An 8,499-nucleotide genomic window follows, 5' to 3' on the forward strand; every position below is an offset into this window, starting at 1 on the left:
CAATGCAACCCCGTCCCCTTTGCCCATCTGCCTGTCCTTTCAATAGGGCATATACCCTTGTATAGTTAGATCCCGGACCTGATCGCCTTGCAGCCACGTCTCTGTGATACCCATAACATCGTACCTGCCAATTTTAATGTGCAAAACAAACCCATTTACTTTGTTCCTTGTACTGCGCGCATTTAGGTACAACACCCTCAATCCTGCATTGACCATCTCCCTTTTCACACTCTTCTCAGTCACTGTACCCTGTACTGTGGCCCTTTTTGATTTTTGACTATGGCTTCTCTGCCTTACACTTTCCCCCTTACTGCTTTTTGTTTCAGGTCCCATTTTACTACCCTCCGACTTCCTGCAATGGTTCCCATCCCCATTGCCATATTAGTTTAAACCCTCCCCAACAGCACTAGCAAACATCCCCCCCCCCCGGACATCGGTTCCAGTCCTGCCCAGTGCAGACCATCCGGATTGTACTGGTCCCACCTCCCCTCAGAACCGATTTGAATGCCCCAGGAATTTGAATCTCGAGCTACGCATTCATCCTATTTATCCTGACATTCCTACTCTGACTAGCTCGTGACACTGGTAGCAATCCTGAGATTACAACTTTTGAGATCCTACTTTTTAGTTTATCTCCTAACTTCCTGAATTCAGCTTGTAGGACCTCATCCTATTTTTATACCTATATTGTTGGTATTTGTTTTCCCGCTGACGGAATCCTGACTTTCGGCCTGTCACACATTCCAGATTTCCCACTCCTTCCCGCCACAATTCCAGTCACTGGCAGGAGTGGAAAATTCCACCCTTGGAGACCATTTCCCTAAATGGGTGATGAAATATTTGATTGTCACAAAGCCCAAGAATTGGCAGCCCCACATGAATAAAATAAACTGTTTTGATAAATTGTTAATTGTCCCCCTCCCAACACTTGACTAAAAACCGTGAAGCCCCAGTTCCCCAGCAGTTACCTGGAAACTGAGGAAAGTGACCACAGTCAGTAAGAATGAACACCAACACCTCCTCCACAATAGTCCTCAATACCGGTGCCCCGCAAGGCTGCGTACTTAGCCCCCTACTCTACTCCCTGTACACACACGACTGCGTGGCAAAACTTGGTTCCAACTCCATCTACAAGTTTGCTGACGATACGACCATAGTGGGCCGGATCTCGAAAATCGACGAGTCCGAATACAGGAGGGAGATAGAGAACGGAGTGGAGTGGTGTAACGACAACAATCTCTCCCTCAATGCCAGCAAAACTAAAGAGCTGGTCATCGACTTCAGGAAGCAAAGTACTGTACACACCCCTGTCAGCATCAACGGGGCCGAGGTGGAGATGGTTAGCAGTTTCAAATTCCTAGGGGTGCACATCACCAAAAATCTGTCCTGGTCCACTCACGTCGACGCTATCACCAAGAAAGCACAACAGCGCCTATACTTCCTCAGGAAACTAAGGAAATTCGGCATGTCCACATTAACCCTTACCAACTTTTACAAACGCACTATAGAAAGCATCCTATCGGGCTGCATCACAGCCCGGTATGGCAACTGCTCAGACCAGGACCGCAAGGAACTTCAGAGAGTCATGAATACCGCCCAGTCCATCACACAAACCTGCCTCCCATCCATGGACTCCACCTACACCTCCCGCTGCCGGGGGAAAGCGGGCAGCATAATCAAGGATCCCTCCCACCTGGCTTACTCACTTTTCTAACTTCTTCCATCGGGCAGGAGATTCAGAAGTCTGAGAACACGCACCATCAGACTCAAAAACAGCTTCTTCCCCACTGTCACCAGACTCCTAAATCACCCTCTCATTGACTGACCTCATTAACACTACACCCTGTATGCTTCAACCGATGCCAATGCTTATGTAGTGACATTGTATATCTTGTATTGCCCTATCATGTATTTTCTTGAATTTTGTTTAATTCCCTTTTCTTCCATGTACTGAATGATCTGTTGAGCTGCTTGCAGAAAAATACTTTTCACTGTACCTCGGTACACGTGACAATAAACAAATCCAATCCAATCCAGTGTGTGACATACTGGTCCGAGCACTGGGTCTGTCTGAACTCCCAAACAATCAGTGAAATGAGGAACAACAATTGGAGGAACATCAGGAAATATTCTCTTTACACTTTTATTATGATCCACTGAATACAGCAACACACCAAAGAACATTTACAAACTATAGAATCTCCCAGTTACAGCAAAATGTACAGTCAGGAATCCCAGGTCCCCCCTCTCTTATACATGAACAAGTAAAGTACAATCGATAATATCTTCTTTAATTGGACTGAGGTCTTCTTGTGTCCACACCAAGCTCGGCCTTTTAGACATTTCATTCATGGTTCGTGACGATCTCTTGAATCATCATTGTGTTCCTGTAATGGACAGAATCAACAGAACAGTCATTTTCAGATAGACTGAGTTCAGTCTGAGTTCAATGTTTTATTGTTGTTGATGATCAAGAGGCAATTCTCTGACACAAAGTCCCAATTTATACTCACGTTTGAAATCTCTCGCAGTGACCAGTCTTTTGATCTGTTTTACTCCTATATTAAAATATTCAGATTTATCTGGTTAGTGCTGGGGATGAAGGAGACATTTTGTATTTTGTTAAACTTTTAGATTCATCTGTAAATAACAGATGCCAATGATATTAGATTTAAGAGACATGTAAAGGGCGAATGATCACATCTCAGTGTAACACAACCACTAGAGGGCAACACTAAATCCCACTGTATATATGAGATCGCAAAGGATCTTGGGTCTCTTCGAACCAGGAGTGACTAGACAACAGAGTTTCAGAGAGATAGATCACAGCATAGTTAGTACGTGTAGTTTAAAGTAGTAAATACTTTATTCTAAATTACTTGATTACTAGTTATAGTTCTGTAGAGTGTGCAAACTCAATATTAGTCAATTCGTTATTCAAGAAAACTATTTTGCTTTAAGTTGAAGATTGGTGGTTTCTTTAGAATCACACCATCAGACCATTCTGGATATATAAAGCAAAGAGTAACGATATATTACCAAAGAGTAATATAACAGTTGATGATCAAGACGCAATTCTCTGACACATGACCCAGTTTATACTCACGTTTGAAATCGCTCGCAGCGACCAGTCTTTTGATCTGCTTTACACCTATATTAAAATATTCAGATTTACCTGGTTACTGCTGGGCATCAAGGAGACAATTTGTAATTTGCTAAACTTTTAGATTCATCTGTAAATAACAGATGCCAATGATATTGGATTTGATTTATGATGTTCTGTTAACTCCTTCAATTCCCACGTTGGGATTGAGTGAAACAGTGTTGGAGCACAGAATTCCTCACCAAACACCTCCTGTTCTCCACCGTGGCAATAATCAATCCAGCTCTGGGGCAGTGGGGCTGTGGGTTCAATGGATAAACTGATGGAGGCTGAGATTATTAATCAGTTTGTTCCTATTGTGCTCACCAAGAACACAGGAATTATTATCTGGTAAATATTGGAAATGGTGACTTTGATGCCTTAACTTCGTTGTAGAGTGACTAATCTTCATTAGAAAATATAATCATCTCGACTGAGGTTCATCCCAAAATCCTTTGACTAGAGCTGGTGTAGACACAATATTTAAATATTTGTCTCCCTTCCCCTCCTGTCTCTGGGTGGACACCAAACTCATTAAAAGCACGTTACTGTCCCAGATTCCAACCCAATAGAAGAAATCAAAGTGGCAACAATTTCTTGCTATCAATAATCTTCTGGTTAAAAATCCTGATTTATACTTACGTTTATAGACTCCGGGACGAGTGGTTCGCTTATTTATCACCTGTGTTAAAATATCAATATGTTTATATTTAGTGCCGGGGAAGATGTGATTGTTAAAAAGTAATTGTTTTAACATCATCCCTAAATGAATGATCTAACTGAGATTAGATGAGGAATGAGGAGATGTAAACTGATTGAATTTCTGTGAAGGTTTGCAGTGGTTCGATGTTGATTAGTGAAGGTTTCACCAAACATCTGGACAGTTTTTTATGTCACAATAAAGAGTGCGGCCCTGATAGACTGGATACGATGGTTAAAGTATTAAAGTAACAACATGGACTCTGTACTGTGAACCCCCTGATAATAAGGAGCAATTATTTTCTTTAATAACAGCAAGAAGAGACCAAATCTCTTTACAGATTTACTGCTCATGAAATTGCTGTGATCGTTTTTCCACAGCAGATCTCCAAAGGAAGAGTTTGAAAATACAAAATACAGTGTCCAGTCTGACAGGTGGAGGAAATGCTGCCACAAAGTGTCGGAATCCCATTGCCCTGATGTGTATAATTGTGACATTACCTCAATACTGTTCTCACTCGACTCAAATGATCCGCTGTTGCTGTCAATTGTCTTCAAACCTCGACACTCCACATCAACGTCAACAACATCATCAGCAAAATATTCAACACGGCTTTTGCAAAAACCTTTCTTCTGTCAAAATAGAAGGGAAATTATTAAAGTTATTGATCACAACAAGATCAGCACTGACACAGGGGGTTTCTATGATATAACTCCATGCACATGAGGCTTTTAATCTAACTCAGGACTCACTGCGGACTTTTTGGAACGGAAGCGACAGCCGGGATCATCAAATTCCAATCCTGAATTCTTGGAGCAGACGGTTTCTTTCACAGAGAATGTTAGATCCACGTTGTACGACAATTTCCCTGTGCGATAAACCTAATGTGAGGAAAACAGGTCATTAGTGTCTGAGTGAATCTAGTGTTCTTACTCTGAACTGCTTCACCCATCAGTGTGAGAACAATATAATATTCAGCTCCTGTTTAAGAATCAGTGTCTAACTGCACTCAGTAATAGTCTTGTAGACATTCGACAGTGAAACACACGGAGACCAGGATACACTTACATCCTTCACTCTTCTCCTGGTTATCCCACACAGATTGGTGATCTCGGTGATTTTGTTCAGTTTTAGAACTGACGCTCTCAGAGCATCCTTAGGGCTCGGCATTCCTGTCGAGAGAGAAAAGGAAAGTTGTACAAAACACTGCAGCATTCTTCAGTCAATTCTTTTTACACATTGGTCACATCTGAGTGAGTGAATCTCACTGCCAATAACTTGTTGCTTTATGAAGTGTGACTCTCTCTCCAGTACCTACCTGAGCAATGGAGGATCTGCACTGCAGCAATGGTGAGGAGTAAGGATTTCATTCTGCCTCTTGTGTGATCAGCTGGCTGCTTGCTAAGAGTAAATGAGCTGCTTCTCTCTCTCGCTCTGCCTTTCCCTTGCAGTGTTCAGGCTTTATATCCTGCACCTCCACCACATTCAAACACTGACTCATATTTGCTCAGTTTGGTGATCCTGGGCAGGGGAAGCTGCTGCCAATTGGCTGTAATATGGGCAGAACTTCCTCCAAATATCATCATCGTGTTTACATTTGGTGGAAAAGGGAGAATTCAGAAATTATTCCTGACAGTTGAACGGCATGGTGGGCGACTCGGTGACACAGTGGTTAGCACTGCTGTCTCACAGTGCCAAGGACCTGGGTTCAATTCTGGCCTTGAGTTACAGTGTGGAGTCTGCACATTCTCCCTTTGTCCCCGTGGATTTCCTCCAGGTGCTCCGGTTTCCTCCCACAGTCCAATGTTGTGCAGGTTTGGTGGATTGGCCATGCTACATTGCCGTTAAGTATCCAAAGATGTGTTGGTTAGGTGAATAGGTTACTGGGATAAGGCGGGGGAGTGGGCCTAGGTAGAGTGCTCCTTCAGAGGGTCGGTGCAGATTTGACAGGCTGAATCCTCCTTCTGCAGGGATTCTGTATGGATCCTATGGATTGTCAGTGGAGATGAGGATTGTGATTATGTTCCTGGATTAGGAATTCAGATGCATGATCCATTGGTCCAGAGACATGATTTCAGATCCATGACACGCTGGGTATTTGAATACAATTAGTTAAATTAATCTGTACGATACAGGGCTGCATTCCCTGATCTCCAAGCCACGTGTTTTTCAGCAGGGCACCAGTTGCTCACGGCGGGATTCTCTCCTCCCGCCACTTTTCAATGGGCATTCCCATTGAGGCCACCTCACACCGCCGGGTAACCCGTGGGCGGGGTTGCGGTGCCAGCAGGAACAGAAAATCCAGATGCCTGGAGAATTCGGGTTGCTGTCAAACAAACGGATTGTTTCCAAATCCATGTTGTCCACTTATGTCTTCTTGTGATTGAAAAGTTCTGGTCTAGCCTAAACATGACTCCAGACCCATGGCACTGTTGTTGCCTCTCAACTGCCCTCTTAAATGGTTGAGCACATCATTCATTGCATTTGGGGAGGAGACACACTGTTACCTTTACAACAACAGTTAGCGATGGGTAATAAAGGTCTCCCATTGGCCAGACCGTAAAATTCTACACCTGGTCTTTCCAGTGACCTTCATAACACATGAATGAAAAGAAAAAACAATGGAAGATATTGTTACCTTCTTCGTATAAAGTCCGGTTGTCCTCACAGTTTTCACCAAAACCTCAATCTATAAATGGATGTAAGTTTTATATTTTACATTTCATGATGCGTGCAGATGTTTTTTTCCCAGTATCAATAATAATTGCTATTTCATGGCATCTGAGGATAAAACATAGCATACCAGGTGAAAGGAAATGGAGGGTATACAGGGAGCATGGGGATAGCATGGGTGATCAGAGGGGGCATAGGTGGGTTGGGGTGATGGAGCAATGAGGTGGTATGAGAAATCAAAGGGGCCAGGAGATGTAATTGGTGATCTAAAGAGGTATGGGGTTGTATGGCAGAGTGGGGGTGATGGGGGGAGGTTTTGAGGGGTGAGATTTAGAAGGCCACTTCATGATATTGGGAGCTGGGCTGCTGTGTTGGAGATGGAGGCGGGCACCCTCACCAGCCCACCTTCACACCCTCACTCCTCTCACACTCCATTATGGTTCGCAAAATGCCCTCCAATCCTAAACCCTCCCTGAAAAGTCAAAAGTCTGGACAAAGTCACGCTTGGGTAGGATGTGCATTTTGGAAGACATGAAAGTGCTCAGGTCGGATTTTCCTGAGCCCACATGAAAATCCAGCTCGAAATGAGGAGGACAAATCAAGGATTGTGGAGGTGTAAACACAAATCATTGAATGTAGCAACACGGATTAATAAGACCATAAGGGGCTCAGAGAGGCTGGTTTAGCTCACCAGGCTAAATCGCTGGCTTTTCAAGCAGACCAAGCAGGCCAGCAGCACGGTTCGATTCCCTTACCAGCCTCCCCGGATAGGCGCCGGAATGTGGCGACTCGGGGCTTTTCACAGTAACTTCATTGAAGCCTACTTGTGACAATAAGCAATTTTCATTTTCAGTTTTTCATTTCATAAGAGAAGGTGATGGAAGAAAAAGTAAATAAAATGCTCCGGTTCATTTATAAATAGACAGAATTGAAAAGTAACAAAGTTAAACTTGTATAAAACATTGATTAGATCACACGCGTTATACTGTGAACAGTTCTGGTCACCATATTATAAAAAGAATGCAGGAGCATTGGAGAAGGTGCAGAAATATTTCCGAAGGATGATACTGGAACGGAGAGGATATATTATTCAGGAATGACTAGAGGTCATAAATATAAAATAATCATGAATAAATCCATTGAGGGCTCAGGAAAGAATTCTTTACCCTCGGCAATGTGGAACTCGAAACTGAAAAGAGTGATTGAAGTGAATAACACTGCCAAGTCAAAGGGGAAGCTAAGAATTGCATGAGGGAGAGAGGAATAAAGTAACATGCTGACAGGGTGAGCTGAAGGCGGGTTGGGAGGACGTTCAAATGGAGGGCAAATGCCAAAATGGTCCCTTTGGGCCACCTGTGCTGTTGACTCAGTTTGATTCTAATTAAATCCTGCAGAAATTCGCTCCTGAGTCTCCAATTTTATTCTGGCTTGACATGTCATCCATTTTTGGTAATTTCTTCCGACATGGTTAACTGTTGTTAGGCAGGAGACCGTCGAACCATTTGCCCACTTTGACACAATATTTCCTTAGTGTATTTCTATTGCCCTTTCCCAATTCCTGCCATATTGAAGAAAACATGATTGCAGTTTCCTAACTTTCTTTGCGACCTAATGTGTGGATTGAAGATTCAGCAAGCCATTGAATAAAACTATTTCATAGAAACTTGAAACCAGCTTATAATTGACTTGCATGGAGCTGTAAAATGCCAGTCTAACCTGTAAAAAACAACACTTAGAACCTTTCAGCCTCCTGTTGTAGTGACTTCATTCTAAAATAATCAAAAGGATGATAAATCCCAAATACATACTTTCAACATTGCCTCAACATTAATGGCTGTAGGTCTCAAGACGCGGGGAGGGATTCTCCGTCCAGCGACGCCGGAGTCGTGAAACACAATTGGGCGGAGAATCGCGCGTGAGCCTTAAATTGTGGACAGCGCTGGGTGCCCGACAGAATGCTGTGTTCCAGTGCCTCAACAGGTAT

General features: G+C 43.2%; 1 protein-coding gene across 2 annotated transcripts; it reads right to left on the reverse strand.

The window, feature by feature from the left end:
* Nucleotides 1-2,114: 2,114 nt before the first annotated feature.
* LOC119962418 (secreted phosphoprotein 24-like) lies at nt 2,115-5,305 on the reverse strand. 2 transcript variants are annotated; one of them, XM_038790376.1, is made up of 8 exons: nt 5,161-5,305; nt 4,911-5,014; nt 4,595-4,723; nt 4,343-4,471; nt 3,785-3,824; nt 3,107-3,151; nt 2,514-2,558; nt 2,115-2,387 (listed from the first exon to the last, which is right to left on the reverse strand). In XM_038790376.1, the coding sequence occupies exons 1-8, from the start codon at nt 5,210-5,212 to the stop codon at nt 2,377-2,379; spliced, it is 555 nt and encodes a 184-aa protein (XP_038646304.1). In that variant the 5' UTR covers nt 5,213-5,305; the 3' UTR covers nt 2,115-2,376. The 2 variants fall into 2 exon arrangements, with proteins under 2 accessions (XP_038646304.1, XP_038646303.1); XM_038790375.1 differs by having other exon boundaries at nt 4,343-4,474.
* Between the last annotated feature and the right edge of the window lie 3,194 nt (nt 5,306-8,499).

This window comes from Scyliorhinus canicula, chromosome 2 (genome assembly GCF_902713615.1).
Source record: "Scyliorhinus canicula chromosome 2, sScyCan1.1, whole genome shotgun sequence".
NCBI lineage: Eukaryota > Metazoa > Chordata > Chondrichthyes > Carcharhiniformes > Scyliorhinidae > Scyliorhinus > Scyliorhinus canicula.

Excerpts from the sequence above, each read along its gene's own strand:
- LOC119962418 (XM_038790375.1), bottom strand. The coding sequence starts at position 5,212 with ATGAAATCCTTACTCCTCACCATTGCTGCAGTGCAGATCCTCCATTGC. Across the intron at positions 3,152-3,784 it reads TCGTCCCGGAGTCTATAAAC|GTGTAAAGCAGATCAAAAGA; the intron begins GTAAGTATAAAT and ends ATTTTAATATAG. Across the intron at positions 2,559-3,106 it reads CGCTGCGAGCGATTTCAAAC|GAGTAAAACAGATCAAAAGA; the intron begins GTGAGTATAAAC and ends ATTTTAATATAG.